At 42.0% G+C, this 19,190-nt stretch overlaps 2 protein-coding genes across 2 annotated transcripts; one reads left to right on the top strand and one right to left on the bottom strand.

Moving 5' to 3' along the window:
• Window positions 1–207: 207 nt before the first annotated feature.
• Window positions 208–4,171, top strand: WISP3 (WNT1 inducible signaling pathway protein 3; the record flags this gene model as incomplete). The annotated part of the gene is made up of 4 exons (XM_010149673.1): window positions 208–473; window positions 834–1,076; window positions 2,958–3,151; window positions 3,890–4,171. Coding segments are annotated over 4 exons (985 nt in total), but the record flags the coding sequence as incomplete, so codon positions are not given.
• A 1,564-nt stretch (window positions 4,172–5,735) lies between these two features.
• On the bottom strand, window positions 5,736–19,000 carry TUBE1 (tubulin, epsilon 1; the record flags this gene model as incomplete). Its single annotated transcript, XM_010149672.1, has 11 exons — window positions 5,736–5,999; window positions 7,476–7,650; window positions 8,527–8,667; window positions 10,226–10,366; window positions 11,090–11,265; window positions 12,071–12,258; window positions 13,529–13,650; window positions 14,644–14,759; window positions 15,349–15,406; window positions 18,003–18,055; window positions 18,874–19,000. Coding segments are annotated over 11 exons (1,456 nt in total), but the record flags the coding sequence as incomplete, so codon positions are not given.
• Between the last annotated feature and the right edge of the window lie 190 nt (window positions 19,001–19,190).

The following is a 19,190-nucleotide window of genomic DNA, read 5'->3' as shown; positions in this document are numbered from 1 at the left end:
CCAGTGCGTGATGGATGAAATCGGTCCTCTGTCTCCTACCTAAACCTCAAGGCACCTCGCTTTTTGGATTCTGTAAGATGAGGAACGTTAAGTGCCTTCATAAAACTTCACAGCTTTTCTCTATCCCACCTTCGTTTCATGCTATCCCAGCTACTCGTAACGCATTCAACTCCCAAAATATCCCACTGCGTGTAAGTTTTCCCACAGCCCACCACGGAAGCCTGGAGAAAAACCTGCGGAAAGCAGCGCAGCCCACCAGCGTAAGGAGCTCTGCCACTGGCCATGCAGATGCCCGCCGGCACCAACCTGCAGCCCCGGGGTGAGCCTGGCGAGGGACGGCTGCGGCTGCTGCGCGGTGTGCGCCAGGCAGCCGGGAGAGACCTGCAACGAAGCAGACGTCTGCGACCCCCACAAAGGCCTCTACTGCGACTACTCGGCAGACGAGCCTAGGTACGAAACAGGCGTGTGCGCACGTAAGTCGGCCTTTCACCTTACCTTCCGGGAAACGGGGAGGGTGGTTTCGGAGGAAAGCTCTGCTTGCTGGTGCCGCAGCTCCGTGCTGGGCCATTTGTACCGATTCAGACTTTGCTCAGGCAGAGAATCCCAGGGCAGGGGCTATGTTTAAACCAGTTCACTGTGCACAAGGCTGTTAATTGCAGACGCGTTGATGAGTGACTTAAAGTCAGATAGTAGTTAATTGGGTATAAATAAAACCAGGTGTGCTTGGGCTGGGAAGAACTGTGGGTGCAGTAAATGCTGGTTGCATTTTAGCGCCCTGTGAGCAGGAGCCACGTGCTCCTCCTGTGTAAGTAACTGTTGTTCACCATTCCCAGATCTGATAGCTGTAGGATGTGAGCTCAATGGAGTTTATTATCCTAACGGGCAGACCTTCCAGCCTAACCCGCTTTACAAGTGCCTGTGCGTCAGCGGTGCGATTGGATGTACCCCCGTATTCACACCGAAATCAGCAGCAAGTCCCTGTGCCAGGGTGACGGGCAGAAGGAAGGCTGGACAATCCATCTGTGGGCCTGGACAGCACAAGCAGCTTCAATCAACAAACTACAGGCTGATGTCAGGTGGGCCTGGCTCCGTCGGTAAACTCCGTGTACACCAGCCTCGGTGCACTTGGCATCCCTGGCTCCAGCAGTCAGGCAGGCAGCGCGCTGGCAAATTCTCAGCTCTTGCCCAAGGCCACTGCCAAGGGGACTGGTCTGTCCTAATTACCCCTCTTAATCGTAGGTCACAGGCTCTTTTCTCTAAACCCGATGAATATGGAAAGCAAAAAGCCTTTTGGCTCCTGTCGCCAGGGAATTGGCCAAAGCCACCTTCAACCCGTCTTTCTGCAGAGGTGGGCTACGCCCCAGGCCAGAGCAATTCGGGCTGCTGGTGGAGAGCCATCCCGCAGCCTGGGAGCGGTCTCTCTGTCTCAGTCTGTGGTGGTGGGGAGACTCGGTTTTCACACAAACACATCAACATGTTGCAGCCCTGTTCTTTCAATAGAAAGCAGAAAAATCAAGGCTGCCAGGCAGGTTTAAATCAATTCACAGAATCTCAGATCACTGCAAGGACAACCCTCCTCCCCACTTGTCTGATCAAAATCACGTAACCGTCACACACCAGGTCTGCCAGGGTCAGCGACAGTCTATTTAACCTCATCCCTCCTCTGCTCCTAACACTGTAGTTCACTAGAAGGAAGCACGATTGCCAGCAGCAGCTATCCTTGCCCTTCCCTGGCCACAGCCACCTGCGCTTGTGCCATCTCCGTCCCCCGTGCCACTCGTCTTCGATACAACGAATGTGGCTACCAGAAAGCTGCGCCGCTTCTTTGAGAGCAACCTGAATTACGGGAAAATTATGGTATTTCAGATACCTGGAGAGATACCAGCGTTGAGCCATTTACTTTGTAGCACATCAGTGGATCGAAAAGTCCAACCTTCAGAAACTCCTTCCGCGAGTAGCCCGCACCACTGCGCTTACTCAGGAACTGGAATCAACTGCACAACATTTCCTTGAGGAAACCGTAAGCGCACCGCCTCTTTGAGACGGTTCAGGGATCCAACAGCCTGTCCCCGCAGTGGCTGTACGTGCTGAAGGATGCTATTCTTCCGGTGACACCAACCCCTTGGAAGAAAAGCACCTGGAAAGCTTTGTTTCCAAGCGAGGTCTTCCCCCTTCCCTCTTCCAGCGCAGCAGAAGTAAAGTATCACATCAGCTTGTGCGGGAATTCCACGAATGCCTCAACGGGCCAATACCGATTTGGAAAAGTCCTTTTACTGTTAGCATGGATAACAAGTCCTAAGTTCCATTCCCCTGTGCTTGCTTTGTTTTCTGGCTTGCCTTGTCAATTCTAGTTACTAAATTTGGATACATGGGGATGAACCTGGGTCATATTTTAAAAACAAACCAAGTATAAACAACCAGTTAACTTTTGGACTGTAATTTTGTTTCTTTTTTTTTAAGTGCAGTCCACTTAATCCAGCCCTAATCCACCAAAAAGCCTGGTTTTTGGTGGTATCTAGAAGTGACCAGAGAATTTTACTTCTCAAAAAGCAACGCTGAAGCCTTCACAATACCTACAGAGAAACCCACATTCACATTTTCAGCACATCTCTTGAAGCTATGCTTGGCCTTAAATCGTTTTCAGTGTCTCTTCCATTCTGGACATTTCATAAAAATTCCACAACTAACCCTCTTCACATAACATTTTCATCCCATTAAACTGGAGGGTCAGATAAGAGATGCAGTTTCATAGTCCTTGCTAGGTTCTCGGCACCCACTGTCAGTAAACTTTAACGGCAGCTCAGCCCCAAGACTTCTGTATAACTTTGTTTATGTCTCATTTGTAGATTTAACTGCAAAAGCACCTTCATCAACAGAAATCAAACGCTTATTCCTTTTGTTTTCAATTATTCATTTGGGGGCTGTTCTGCTGCAGAAATAACATATTTCTGTCTTAGCTTACAGAAGCTTACCCCTAGTTTTGAAGAAAAAGTGCCTAGTACAGGCGACTCCCTGGACACCCTGTTCTAAGACTTGTGGGATAGGAATATCCAGCAGAGTGACCAGCGAAAATAGAAAATGTGAGCTGAAAAAAGAAAAGAGATTGTGCTTCATCCAGCCTTGCCTGACCAACATACTGAAGACAATAAAGGTACTATTATCAAATGGCTTCTTAATCACAGAATCACAGAATGGTTTGGGTTGGAAGGGACCTTAAAGACCATCCAGTTCCAACCCCCCTGCCATGGGCAGGGACACCTTCCACTAGACCAGGTTGCTCAAAGCCTCATCCAGCCTGGCCTTGAACACTTCCAGGGATGGGGCATCCACAGCTTCTCTGGGCAACCTGTTCCAGTGCCTCACCACTCTCTCTGGGAAGATTTTTTTCCTGATATCCAATCTAAACCTCCCCACTTTCAATTTAATCCCGTTACCCCTTGTCCTGTCACTACAGGCCCTTGTAAAAAGTCCCCCCCAACTTCCCTGCAGGCCCCAAGGCAAATGAAAATACTGGAAGTAATGGAAAAATGGATGTATTAGCAACTGCAAATATAAAATGAGTTCTTCCTCTTTTTTTTTTTTTTCCTTTTAAGGGTTTTGAAATAACTCTTGTTTTTGACTGCCAGTCTTCAGGTTTCAGTAGTCAACTACAGATCTGTAATTTCAAACAAAACAATATCATGTCCTGAACTACAAGCACTGCTAGTGCTGTCCTGGCATTCAGTCACTCAGAAAACCTCTTCTATTTGTTGGCTGCTAAGGCAAAATGAGACGGCTTCCAGAAGGAGCAATGTTCAAGCTATTTCTATGTAAACGTTGCAATTTTTTCTTAACACGTTCTGTTTTTACAGTGTATAAACTCCAGCTTTTCTTTGTTTTTACATTAAAGATTCCAAAAGGAAAAACATGTCAACCAACATTCCAGCTCCCTACAGCAGAAAAACTAGTTTTTTCCGGATGCTCAACAACCCGAAGCTACCAACTGACTTTCTGCGGGGTGTGCATGGACAAGAGGTGCTGCATACCGAACAGGTCCAGAATGATCACCGTGCAGTTCGAGTGTCCCAGCGAAGGCTCCTTTAAGTGGAAGATGATGTGGATAACATCGTGCGTGTGTCAGAGGACCTGCAGCGCTCCAGGAGACATGTTTTCTGAACTCAAAGTTTTATGACAAGTTACTCTGCTGACTGTAACGCGCGGCGGGTGCAACAGCACATTCACCCCCCAAAGTTAGTGTAACTCCCCCGCCACAGCAATGCTTATAGTGAAACGATGTATGTGAGTATTCAGCTTTTTTAAACAGCACGTGGGAAAGGCAAGTAAGAGTGTATCTTTTTAAACTTAATTGTTTGTATATGAAAATACCGGCTTGAGAAGTATGTCTGTAACACCACCACTGTCAAACACAGAACTTTCAGTAATTAAAAAAGGCACAGCAAGACAGCTTTTTACCCCACTGTAAGAACTTATTGCCCACAAACTCAAATACATGTAAATTCATAAATGCTCTATCCTAGTAGAAAAAAAAAAAGTACCCTGTAATACCTCACCTATCATTCTTGATTCTCAAATTAACATTTTCTACTCTGCATCTGCAATAGTAAAACAACACATCAATGCCGTTTCAAACCGGAGAAGTCAATTTTCAGCTCAGATTGCTTTTTGCAGCAGATAGTTTTCCCTAGTGTCGTGAATATAAACAATGCACTTGTAAAGGAACAAATAAGGGGACACCTTGCAGATAGCAGAACTGCAAAGCTTCAAGGAGATTACTATTTTCAGAATGTTTTCTTGAAAAAAAAAAAGTGGTAACATTTCTTGAGAGCAATGTTTTATTGAATACTTCTGGACTTACACACCCGCTCCAGCTCTGCAAGAAGGACTTCGAGTTTCCAGAAGTCACTGTACTGACCCATTCCGCTCTCTAACAGCTCACTAGTCTCGCTGCTCCGCGACAGCCAAGACTGGCAAACAACTGGAAAAAGTTGTACATTCAATTTTGTCAAAGTTCTTGCTGTAATATAAAAATCTGCCTACCCCAGTAATTATAAATATGAGAGCATCTATTTTACTTGAATTCTTTTCAGCATATAAAACTTTGTTCTCCAAACACTCCTTATAACTTCACTGTAAGTGCATGTTTTGCTCAGAGGTATATCGGACTATCTCATTATCAAGTGCAACTCAGCATTCAGGAATATGAATCATTACATTTTGTTTCAAGTATTATACTTGGAGTATTAATTAATATTATTTGGTCGAATTTTCTGATATTGGCAATTTTGGTATCATCTCAGAATGCTCCAGTATGGTTAAGTGTAACAGGGAAGCAAAAGTGTACAGGCTATGAACATAGCTTAGAGCATTCTGAAATGATGACTATCCTGCAAAGTTTACGAAACCAGTTTCATAAGAGACTCACTTTCACCCCTGAAAAGTTTATGTGGGATTTTCTTCTCATAGTTGCTTGTTAAAAGACATCTCTAGCAACAATGATCCTTCTTTGAAGCAAGGCCTGCCTTCAGTTTACCCTAAACTGAAAAAAGAACTACATTTTTGGCTGCTATCACCTCTCTTTCTAGCATATGGTATGTCAATTTACAGTTAGGAAGACTGCTCTTGCCGATACCCACCATAATTAGGTGCCTTCACATCTTTCTTACAGGCTAGGCCTGTCACTTAATATGACACCTCTCGGAGAGCTGAGGAAGCCCTTGTCACAGTCTCACTTTGGAATGACAATGGCTAGGCACTCCACACTTCATTCTGCTTAACCCAAGTGGCTGACTGATTGGGGAATTATTTTGTTTATTAAAAAAAAAAAATCAGTTCTTCTTCCTTTAAACGGCTATCTTCAGTCTTGGTGGATCGGTCCTAGGCCCGCCTTTTGTGGCATCCAGTTCATTGTACTCTTCTATGAGGTCAGACAAGGATGATATGGCTTCAGAAAAACAGCTTTGCTCCATCCCGTCTATGTGGAGGTAATGGTGAAGGTGAGCCTACGAGAAGAACAAGTTCAGTGTTAGCCTTTTTCTTGGCGCCTCATGCCTTTGGCTCAGTAACTGTCTCTTAGCCTGCACTAAAGAGGGGAGCGCAAGCACTGTAGAAAGTGGATTTAAAGACTTGTATCATGACTTCCCTTGCTTAAATTACCTAGCACCTTCAGTAGCAATGCCCTGTGCAATCACAGCTGACATTACTAGTTTAGACATCCATCTTTTTATATCATATATCCTGCCTTCCTGGGTACACCTGACCAAACTGTGTGCTGGGTTTACGTGGCAAGGTTGGGAGGTGGGGGGAGGCATTGCAAGGGTGGGTTTTGTCAGAAGACACCAGGAGCTGCCCCCGTGTCAGATGGAGACAGTGCCAGCCAGCCCCAAGACGGACCTGCTGCTGGGCCAAGCTGAGCCCATCAGTGATGTTGGTAGCACCTCTGTGATAACATATTTAAGGGGAAAAAAATGCTGTGTAACAGCGAGTGAGAAAAATGGAAGAGAAGCACCCCTGAAGACCCTAAGGTCAGGGGCAAGGAGGGGGAGGAGGTGCTCCAGGCCCTGGAGCAGAGATTCCCCTGCAGCCTGTGGAGAAGGCCATGGTGAATAAGGTTGGCTTCCTGCAGGCCATGGAGGACCACAGTGGAGCAGAGATCTACTCGGCAGCCCGTGGAAGACCCCACGCTGCAACAGGTGGATGTGCCCTGAAGCAAGCTGTGGCCCATGGAGGGTTCAGAGCTGCAGCCTGTGGAGAGGAGCCCAGGCAGGAACAGGTTTTCTGGCAGGACCTGTGAGGAACCCAGGCTGTAGCAGGCTGCTCCTGAAGGACTGCACCCCACGGGAGGGACCCCACGCTGGAGAAGAGTGTGAGAAAGAAGGAGCAGCAAGAGATGAAGTGTTATGAACTGATCACACCCCCCGTTTCCCATCCCCCTGGGCTGCTCAGGGTGGGGAGGAGATAAGAGTTAGGAGTGAAACTCAGCCTGTGAAGAAGGGGGTAGGGGGAAGGTGTTTTTAAGTTTTTGTTTCATTTCTTGCTATCCTACTCTGTTATTAATTGGCAATAAATTAATATTCCTCAAGCCAAGCCTGTTTTGTCCATGATGATAATTGGTGAGTAATCTCCCTGTCCTTACCTTGACCCATGAGCTTATTTTCTTCCCTGGTCCCGCTGAGGAGGGGGAGTGAGTGCAGCTCGGTGGGCACCTGGCAGCCAGCCAAGGTCAACCCACCCCAGACTGGTAGGCAGCTCTGTCAGACACTGCCTCATTGCTGAAGCACCTACCTGCTGCCTGGTAGGTACAGGTTAATAAGGGGTTTACCCTTTTTAAGAAGCAGCTCTTAGAATGATTCCTTGATAGGCAACAAAGGTCTTGGGCTGTTACTATGAAGCAGTCCCTTTGTGATATTATGTTCCCCAGTGACGCAAGATGCTGCTGATTAGCAGCTATGGATGTTACAGTGACGACAGAGTTGTACCTTTTTCTTGTAGAGCTTCATAAATCTGTGTTTAAGTTCAATAAAAGTTGGTTTCACACAGGTGTTGTTTGCTAAAGCCAGAAGGGAATGGGAATGGCCCACAGGAGGTACCGAACACAAGCCAGTTTTCCAGCCCTCTTGATTCCAGGAGACAAAGTGCAGAGAAGGCTTCAACCTGTGATACAACAATTTACAGTTACCTAGGGAAAGTAAAGAACACAACGCCTAAATTTCCTTAGCTAACAAACACTCTGAAAAGGATAACATGCTTTCAGGACTATGAAAATTACAACTAGTATTATAAATAAGACATTTTAGACTTCATTCTGAAACCATGTGTCTGTTTTAAATTTAAAACTTCAAATACCAATTTTGGTTTGTGAATTTAATATATCAGGGTTTGAAAAGTCACAAGCACCTATTTCTACAAAAGGGACTGCAAGCCCTCTGAGATTTAGAAGAGGGTCAGATTAATACTGTGCAGGGACAATCAGTATACCTACAGTTTAGAAGCAAAATGCTTTTCATTCTCAGAAATTTTCTCTACATGCTCCTGTCTGCCTGTAAAATCCATTCTGTATGTGACGCTCGCCTGCATTTCCTGCTGTAACCACGTACATCATCAGCGTGAAAGGTAGAAAACAGTGCTAACAACAGAGTTGTTAAAATAAGAATGATTCGTTATCTACACAGCAGTAATCATGAAAGAGAGGGCTCCTGTTCAGAAAAATACTATGGAACCTGTTCCTCCAACATCCCTTACTGGCAGGAGACCTCTGGAAGGTTGGGTTTTTCTTTTTTTTTTTTTTTTTTAATTTTTGAGAATGGGAAGAGCACAGGGACATCTATTCAGCTCCCTTTATTCGGAAATCCAAGAATGCTGTGACTTATTCTAAGTACATTATTTTCTTCCCTTCTGAAATTAAGAAAAATATTTCTCAGTAAACTGATTTGGTATTGGAATTCTTCAAATGAACAGTGAGAGTGCTCTGGACAACTGACAGCAGTTTCAATTACAAATACCACGACTACTCGGTGTGAAACTACAAACCTTTCAATATTTCTGCGCAGGTCCGAAACCTGCACGTTCCCGCGAACGAGTAGTGCGCAGGCAAGGTAGAGGCTGTGCTTTGGATCTGCTTGAATTAGTTGATGATCTCTGCTAAAAGCATCTGAAAACATCTGATCCAACCTAGGTGGAAAGAAAACAGAGTTACCTACTCTTAACAAAGCAGGCTACAGAAGTTTTTCAGAGCGCCAACCCTCACGGTTTAGAAGTTCATAAAATTCAGGAAATAAAAGTACGTTTAAGCTGGGACCACGAATGACAGGAAAAAGATTCAAACCTTTATATGTACATACGTTGGTATCAGAAATTTTTAAAGAGAGATCAGATCCATTTTTGCCCTCTCTTTTCCCCCAAGTTACAACCCACTGTTGAGTCTGAAGTCAGAGAAGCGGATAGACTAAGAGACCTTTATTAAGCAAATTTTAGGTCAACGGTTAAGAAGTATTAAAATATGTAAAAGGATTTAAATGCTCGAGGTTCTGGCTATATGACAATTTGAGCGAACAATCTCTCTGCTTGGGAAGGATCTGACAAGGAATACCAAAGTGCTGCTGACCCTTACAGAACTGATTATGTGTCTGTTACACTTTACCATTTCAAAAGATCAATTAATCATATAACTGTATTAATTTTGATTAATGATTTAGGAAAAGACAGACTATTTTAATTAGAATTTTATCAAGTATGACTGCTTTCAAAAGATGACACAGCAGATACTATTCTTCCTCTCTTCCAACTCCTTAAGCAAGTTCCACTGTACTGTGGGATATCGAGGCTGATGTCTTGAGGAGGTCTCTATGAAGCTGTAGCATCTAAGCTATTCTTCCCATTTCTTCCAAACTCTCTGCATCTACCATCTCTGCCTTTTTTTTTTTTTAAAAATCACTTCTGCCACAATCTGCCTATTAAAAAAATTACTAAATAAAGGAGACAAAACCACTACTGTTTCAATCCTCATTCTGAAACATGAGCGACTGAGCATCTCCCTCTAGGTTGCTACCTTCCCTCAGCACTGTACTGTCTACTGAGGGTATGGTTTCAAGAGATCCAAGTGATCATTGTAACTTGCTGTCACAGAAAAGGGGTGGTTCTGCCCTCTTCTCCACTTGGCATACTCCCATCACTTACCATTACCTGCCTCTGCTACTATTTGGACCTTTTGCTGACTGAATTTAACTCACTAAACTCAGTGAAATCAATTTTAACTGGTTATTTTTCTGCCATGACAATGGGATAAATAATCTAACAAAATTTGACAAGCATCAGTTTACTGTTACAATAAGCTGTTAAATAGGCTCACTGCATCTCCAGACTGACGATGTCATTCATCCCCAAGGAGTCTAGTTTAATTCCTTGTTTGTCTTTCAAGTATAAGTCAGCTGCAAACTGTTACTCGAACTTGCGGTGTGGGTTCTATCTATCATCCAAGTAATACAGTTTTCCAACAGAAATATGTCCCAGGAGAGATCACAAAACTACATCTCAAGTCTACTCACTCAACCGTTCCAAAGAAAAGGGGCAAAGGATGTTCTCAGCATCAGCAGGACAATGTGGCAGACTTAAAACTTTTAGAACTTCTACCCTTAGTTTTTCTAAAGGAATGGAATTTTTAAAATTAAAACTATGGAAGAATCAGAAATTAAGCTTCAAATGTAAAGCTTCCATAATAATTTTTTCTTACCTTCTAGAAGGTACATTAACATCAGCCAATGTATACAGAGGAGTCAAGCTTGAAACCAAGTAATGAAGTCGAGGAAAAGGAACCAAATTCATGCTGATTTCATTAAGATCCATGTTAAGGGAACCTTCAAACCTAGCAGAGCTGAAAAATTAACAAGTTGTTATAAATGAAGTAAATTACTTTTATAAATATTCATTAAATCTATTTTTCCACTGTTCCCTACAGTAAAACAATGCTGCATTCAAGAAACCGTTCCTGTATAATTACTAAGCTTTCATATTTGGCAGTAACAGTGCTATATCATATTTCCTTAGACTTCTCCTTATAGAATAATTAATCATCAAGAATGAGACCTTAAGTTTCTCAACTGCAGTCTTTAGCACTGTTTGTCAGAACGTGGACATAGCTGCTGAATATCAGTTTTATGAAACAGGCCATAACAAAACATGCACAACAGCGTTCCTGACAAGCCGTTTAAAAGGAAAGCAGGCCAGTACTGCAGAAGTATATTTCACCAGGAGTTTCCTACAACAGACAGTTTAGGAGCAACAACGATCTGATGGCGTTTATAAAAATCATACAATCGGCCTAGAAAGTCAAACCCCCTGGGTTGCACTAAGCATTAGTGGAAGTCAGTATCCTTCTGCCTATAAACCTTTTCTTAGTTTAGTCCTAAGGCTATCATGACAAGAGCAACACCACTGCAGTCAGAATATTGAATGTTTAAAGCATTTGGAAGTAACTAAATCTTAAAGAGGAGACTCATATCAAATGGAAACCAGTCCATATTCTTTGAGCTCATGCAGGCCTGCATATCTGCTTCTAGCAATCTGACTTTTACGGAGGAATGACCTGTAACTTTACCTTGTCAGGTTCAGCAACAAGTTGGCTACGATATTATTCATTGCGTCAAACGGCTTCTCTCGTACAGTTTTAGCACTGCCCGCGCTCAACGTTACCAAGCTGTTCTGCTTCACAGTTGACCCTAGCTTCCCTGAATTGGTCATCTGATGAATTTTATTAACTATATCAAACAAAGACTTTGAGAAAGGAAAAAAAAAATAAGCATATAGGAAGTCTTGAACACAGAGTTTTCAAATTCAGCTTGCCAATTTTTCATTTCAATTAATCGTAAAGAAAAAGCTAAGACATGATAGTGTGAGTTCAAAGATTTTACCGTTGATACATGCAAGTCCAACTTCCGACCAATTCCAATGGACTGCAGTGGTTCTAAAGGTCTGTGCCTTACATGTCACCAACACATACATAGCTTGACTCAGAAGTTAAAATCTTACTGAACTATTCAAAAAACCTCCCCTTCTAAAATTACCTTCTTAAATTCTCATCATTCCTATGAAAGCAAAAATATATTCTCTAAATATATTTTGCTTTCTCTTGCTTTTCTCATAAACAGCAAGAGAGTCATCAGAGTTAGATTCAGACGAGCCTAGTGGCTTGTGTAGTCATATCACTAATTAGTAAAGTCAAGCCTGTTGGAATTCAGAGCAGTTAGTCATTTCCCTCCCAGGTTTCTACTAATACTACTCACAAATTGATTGCTAAAAGAATGTAAGACTCAGTAAATAGCAGCTTTTCACTGTTTACCTGGAAATAGACATGAAAAGAATCCCCCTAGACTATTTAGAAAGTACAGAGCAACTTTTTAGCGATACCCATATTAATGTCAAAAACCTGCAAGTGACTTAGGAGTTAAATTTTTATTTTAAGAAAGGAAATGATGTTTTTTAAGACCTGGCACTCAAATCAATCCACAGAAGGAAGAAACACTTCCTATGCGCAGTCTAACAAAAAAGAAGTTGACAGAAATAGAATATTATTTCTTACTTCATTCTCTACAGGTAGCACACAGTCTGCATGTTCATTAAGCTCCTTCATAGCCAGCACAGTGTTATATGGAGAAGTAACAACATCATCTTCACCAGAGGGATAAACTGAAGTAACAAATCTATACACTTCTGGGAATTCATCCTCAAGCAAATTTAGTACAAAAGTTCCCAGACCAGATCCTGTCCCTAATTATGAATGAAGACAGAATGAGAGAAGATAAAAGGTTGCCCATGTTATTATAAGCCTTAAATATTGTATGTTGGAAACATCTAACTTTTTAATTTTTTATATATATAAATGAACATTTCTGAAGCATTTGGCTGAAAGTGGAGCCTACTCAAATGTAAATTAAGACAGGAAGGTTTCCCCCAGACAGGAAAATAATTGAAGAAAGAATTTCCCATAATATACCAGATAGGATGAAGTATACAATCTCAAAAATTTTGGCAAACCAGAAAGTCTGGTTACATAACCAACATTTTTCTGACCTAGTATTTTTGTTTCTTATTTAAAAAGATCTATTTTGAAATAAAACATTTGTTTAAAAAAAAAAAAATGAACTGCCCCAGACAATCATTTACTTTCCCTTTGGGGTTTTATAAATTTTTTTTCATTCTCCAGTCAGAACAGAATAACCCCTTTCCCCCAGAACACACACTTCTCTCCTCATCAGCCCTAAACACATAGCACCGAGGTTCAAATCAGAGAACTGTGTTTTCTCTGTCCTGGACAGCTAACACTCTCAGCAGCAGACAATTTCATCTATGAACAAATCAGTAATTTTTTGCGATAACAGAAACAGTATCTGCAGGGTCTCTCAAATTAAGCAAATGGCCACAAAAAAGGCCCTTGACAAAACTCTTGCTTCATACTTAGAGCCCTTTCCTGTGCCTTTTTCCACATCATAACCAGTTACAAAACATGCTCCCAACACGTTTCTGGGGGCAGAAGGCTTAGCGGTAATACAGTAATGGCAAAATTGTCACTGCAAGGTATTCTCCCTTCGAATTTATTAACAAAGTAGATAGTCTGGCCTGAACAAAGTTATGTGGAAGGAACACAGAAAGCCAAAGTTTTGTAAAAGTTAAGCAACATTAGAAGTCTCCTTCAAAGCCTTTTGGAAACCTCTTCCCCCACAATCAAAAATAACTTGATTACAACAATGATGTCAGTGTTCTGGGGCCACTGTCCCTTCTTCCGACCAGTAACACCCCTCAGCATTTCCTTGTATCTGGCACCTCTCTTGATCCCCTCACTGCCTCCTAAAATGTGAATTTAAGCTGTATTTCTTTTTTCTGGGTAGCACTTAGCTTCGTTCATGATTAGGTCGACTTAACTGGACTGTGTTAAACATTTTATTCTGCATTCTTAATGATGTAGATTGTTAAAAGATCCAGGTTTTCCTGTTTCACCTGTGGCTGGTGCAATCATACTAACCATAACAAAGTTACTTACCACCTCCCATAGAATGGATTATAAAAAAACACTGTAGACAATCACAGTGTTCTGCAGTTTTCCTCAGCTTTTCCACAATGTTTTCCCGGTACTGACAGCCATACAGCTTATGACCTACAGCCCTGAATATATGAAAAGAACATTAAAAAATATTAAATCTAACAATCAAGCTTTGGGGTTTTCATTTTAACTCTTTCTAACTGACACTTTACAGTTGAGAGTCAAGAGCTGGGTGCAACTCCTATCTGCGAGTTGTTAAGCTGTGACTACATCACGCGAATACGGGAATGAGGACATGGTTTTCATCTGGAGGATGCAGGCAGCACTAAGTTCACAGCTCCGGAGTGTGCACTATTATTCTGTGCGGATAAGGAAATAAAACTCCCACACTGGATGATCAAATTGTAATTATGAAACTATACACTCCTTAACAATAAGGATATTCCCTATGATCCTCCTTTGAGTACTGTGTGAGTCAGTTACTACCAGTAATTAAAAAAGCCCAAACAGCTCGTTTCCAACACACTTGTCTGGTAGATGGTGAGGTTGCAGGATGTGTTATTCCCTGCACTGCACACTTTCAGCACATTTGCTGATGATTTGCTTTCCAGTCTGTAGCACACTGAATATTATTAGAGATGCATTAAGGTGTCGGTGAAAATTTGGAATTAGTTATGTTAATCAATCTTTTTCTGCATTTCTCTTTTAGGTAACTTAGTTTATATGCACCAAGCCAGACTCTACGATGCTTAGAAGTCAGAAGAGCATTTGTTCATATATCTCATTTCCACACAGTCTCAAATTAGATTATGGCTTTGACTGAGCAATGAAAGCTGCTGAATACCAAAGAAACAAAAATAAAAAGCATGCTCTTTTGAAAAAGAAAATCAAAAAAGAGGGAGAAAAAATAGACAAAATGATACATCAGCAGAATTCCCCTTCTGTAAAAGGCTTTTCAAAGACCTCCTCCAGGCAACAGTGACTCCAAAGTTTAGTGGTAATATGCTGCAGCTCTCCAGGTGCAGTCGAATGAACCAGAAAGCTACTGTTATCATTTCCCTTTTCAAATGCCCTCTAATTAGTTGCTAAGAAATGATTTCTGAAGAGGTTCTCACCAGTTGTTTCCTGAACCAGAAACATCTGTGATAAGCTGCTTGCTATCAAACACATCCCTCAATGGTCCCTGCAGAATTTCATTTACCACACCCTCTTCCATGTCAATCAGCAATGCCTTTGAGAAAGAAAAGAATTAAAATTCAGTCAGTAAGCAAACCACTCTTCGAAATAATCACACAAAGAAATACAAAATTATTTGCAACCCAAAAGGTATGTTGTTTCTACTATGCTTCAGAGAAACACTGTCTTTTTTTAGTTGTTAACTAAGAGATGAAGGGTATTCACCTTGTCTGATTTGCTAGAAATCATTCAATAGGCCAGCATTTCAGATAATGTAATTTAAAAAAAAATTGGTAATATTTTGCCCCAACACTTAGGAGTAAAGAAATTAAAGCCTATGTTTCAAGTTTTCTTGCTTCTTAATCACTTAATGAGGCTCAAAGAAACCCACTCTTTAGAAAATTCAAATAAAAACTTGGTTAGTAATATCTGCAATCATTTTATTAAAATTATAATTTAAATTACTCAACAAGACTGGCAGCAAACTGCATTACTCCACTGAACCATAAAAGTTACTATTAGAAATTTTACTATTTAAAGTAGTATTTAAAGACATATGCAATTATGGGGACCTTATGAAAATTCTTACTCGGTTGGACACAAATATGTTATGTAAAAAGAATGACCTTTATAGATTGCCTTACTCGTGCTTTTAAAGAGCAGATTTTTCCCTTGTAAATGCCAGCACCATCACCACCACTTCTGAAAAAAAAAAAATGAAGTAATAAATCCAAGCTCATAATCGTAATAGAAAATAAGACAATATATATTGGAATAAAATTCCCTCCTTAACCTTCCCTGTTCAGTGGACTGTTAGGATGTACAGAAACAGAAACACCCTGAACATGTAACTAAGAAAGACCCCGATTCCCTCAGGTAATGCAGTTACAGGACACTATCTCAATCAGAAAAACCCTGAGCAGTACTTCAGGAAGCTGAAAAGATAAGCACTGAAAGTATACTCTCAGATACAGCCTCTGCTCTTTGGTAATTCTACAAGCATTGCCCAAACTCGAAGGGATTATCTTTTATCCAGCATGTGGTACGTGTGCATCACACAGTGGAACACGGCGCACCAAAGGGTACCACTGGCTGTTCAGCGGGGGTAGGACAGCACTGTGCGACTGCCCAGGGTGGGAAAGCAGCGTAACCGCATTAGCACAGCACTGCGCTTGGCTGACTTTGCCATTAACATTTACCAGTTCAGAAATCGTGCCAGGCTGACATAGATTAGTTTTCCTTTTTTCCACAACTAGTTGTAGGGAGCAAACCCAGGGGACTATGCACTGCGTACAATCACATTTCCCCTACAACAAATGCTGGTGCTTCTGCACTCAAAGGATGAGACACTCTGGGCTGGCCAAACTATATTCAACACAGGGAAAAAAAGGCAGGGATACTGGAAGATGGATCTAATTTTGCCCTCAATTATTTACTTAATCGGGGGGCTGGCCAAGCTTAAATTCAAAATACCTCTTAGACTATTCCACATTCAACCACGGTAATATTCCAAAAACATCAGCTGGAATTCCCTATAGCACCAAATGTTCTGACCATGCCCTGTCCCACCAGGAACAAGGGGAAGAGAGTATGGGGCTGCACTGGTTTAAGAGGTTCTCCAAATTCTTCTCATTAGCTGAGCAGCTCACAGCAGCCTCCAGTATTCACATAATTACTCTAGCCTACACAACTCCCTGTGAGTCCACTATAGCACCAGTAAATCCAACTGGAGAAGTTCTATTTCTCTTCAGGGACTAAGAGAACTCAAAGAGGGGGGGAAAAAAAAGCGCCAAATCAACAATTCCTTCTCTTAGTATTGTCTTTGTGGTCTTTCATGGCAGCCCATACTTTTGATTACTTTGACTGAATTGCTGAAAAAGCACCCCACATTCCCCAGAATCCCCTAGGCTTAGAACATGCATTTCTGCATATAAAACCATACATATGCATAAACGTATTTCCAATATTACACATTCAATAATCACCATAACAGAAAAAACATCTGTCTGGTTGTGCCAGAATGCTGTTCATAGCTGCTTCTGACAGGCCAGCCCACCTGGATTAGTTGTTCTGAGAAGTGGAACAGCATACAGCACAGCATAGAAGACTCACGTTTGTCACTTCTGTGACATAAGGTGTCACGCCTGCAGTGACCTGGGAGGTGAACTAGTTCTTTCTGACAAAACTAAACCAAACCCCATAACAACAACAAAAGGCCAAAGCCTCACATCCTCAGCAACAGAGTTTGAAATGATGGTCCCTAACTAAATTCGGTCTCAAGGCTGCAGTTAAAAGCGGGAATTGTTTCAACAGAGAAACAAACAGCTCCTGGGAAAGATGAGATTTGAATAACCACTCTTCTGTTTCACAGGTAGTGGAATCTTCCTTGAAATTTCTACAGTATTCAGTGAGATAAGTCCTTCCTATTTACAGAGGGAAAACGGAGGTTTCTATGGCAGGAAACTTGCCAGTGGTAAATTCGGTGGTTTATATCTGGCACATACAGAAACACAGTCTTTGTTTAAAACCAAATTTTCTTGGTAAAAAAAAAGATGTTCTAGGAAATGCTCACAAGGAGTGGTAATGCTGAACGCCAGTGCACTTGCACGTTCTGTCAGAGAGGTAAAATTTGAGACAAAACTACTAGTATTTCAGTGCCATTTTAGTTAAAATTAAATGCGGTACCGCAGCCTTGCCATATGACAGAAGGAAACAGAGGCTGGTCAAATGCTTTTCAACTGATTAAGGTGCAACAGCAATATCCAAGTGCACAACTGTTTTATCCTTGCAAACTGCCAGGATTTTTCTAACTGGAGAGATAAGAGATGACTGAATGCTTTAAGGTATGAATTGGGTAACGTTTAAAAAAATCATAGCCACCACTCTTTGTGTAACACACTAGCCAGATAAAAGGGATTTAAAAACTGTCACGACCTTTCATGACTACCCTGTGTACAGTTCTTTAAGTAAATGCTGCTAAGCTGGTATTCAGAGGGCTTGCAGCTTGATCACAATTCAGAATGGCAAAGGCTATCAGATCCCAACTGTCCATTTTTGGGGCAGAAGGGAAGGGAAACAAACACAAACACTTTCAATGCTTTTAACTACTGAAGTAAGTATAGATAAAATGGAAAGGCAAAGATAGTGTTTCAGGAGAATACAAAAAAGCAAAATCTTTCTCTAGCATAAACTACACATGACCTGAAACAAAGAAAACTAAGTAAGTTTAAGAGGAGATATCAGAACTGTTGATCTACTACTGTGTTAAACTCATGAGCTGCTTGATAAGAAGACTCACCTTGTATCTATGTTCCTAAAGAAACTGCTTAACGCTTCATCATAAATTCCTTTCTACATGGAAAAAACATAAGATGATGTATAATGTCAGAAATTCTCAGTGCTTTTTTCATAGAACAATTTAAGTAGGAAGGGACCTCTGAAGGTGACTCAAAACAGAGCGAACCCAACTAGCTCCAGTCAGCACTAAAAAGAACATTTCATTGAAGCATTATTTTGATATTAAAAACTGACAGGAGGATGTAACTAGAAAGATAATTTTTCAGCACAAGATTAAACAACTACTCTTCCTTCCTAAAGGTTCAGAATTTTACTGAAGATCCCAATGCAATTATTAATTTGAAGAGCTGCTTAGATGAGTCGGTTCATCACTGATGCAGCACTCAGTTGTAGCCATGCCCATGATACTGAAGTCCACAAAGTTCCGTGGAAAGGAAAGCACATCACAGTGTAGCACTGATCCCTAAACTCCCTGCTGAGGCTTGGCATGGAAATTACTTACCCCACCATAAAGCTGAAGAGACCAGGTAAGTTTAAGTACTTTGTTATTTTACAGACTGCTCACCATACTCCTGAAGACCTGACCGAGCAGAATTTGGAAGTCACCATTCCCTACAACACTAAAACCAGGACTCTCCATACACGCGTGAACTTCATCCGTTGCCTTTTACAGCTCCTTCAGTAGAAGGCATTGAGGACTGCTCATCTTTACCTGTCAACAGACGGTGCTTGCCAGAAAACGCTATCTCTACAGCTGTGGGAAGAAGAGTGCATTTTTGTTCAGGGTACCCGGCACAACTGCGCCCCTTTATGCTGGGATTTTGGACAGCACAACTGTACAGTAAGTCACTGCGCAGCACGTGCTTGCATACGAGGTGTGCTCGGGTGAGCTGCTTGTGCTTTGCTGCCAGTGGCAAAGAAGACACCCTTCTCTCACTGAACTGCCTCAAACCTGGTACCACCCGCCTGCGGCTCCTGGGCTCTTCGAGGCGGAAAGGCCTAAGGAAACCGACCAGAATTACACGTAAATAGTTAAACGTCATAAAAACTTGGGGACACTTGTGTTTGTAAGGAAGCGGCCTCGACGTGAGGAAATAAACACAGCGCTCTGCGGTCTCGGGGAAGGGCACGGCAGGAAGCGAGGGCCCCCGCGGCCCGCCCACGGCGCTTGCGGGAGGCGGCTCGTCCC

Source organism: Eurypyga helias, unplaced genomic scaffold, assembly GCF_000690775.1.
Source record: "Eurypyga helias isolate BGI_N326 unplaced genomic scaffold, ASM69077v1 scaffold6364, whole genome shotgun sequence".
In the NCBI taxonomy this organism is placed as follows: domain Eukaryota; kingdom Metazoa; phylum Chordata; class Aves; order Eurypygiformes; family Eurypygidae; genus Eurypyga; species Eurypyga helias.
Note: the sequence above shows the minus strand (reverse complement) of the source record. Positions and strands in the feature narration are given on the sequence as shown.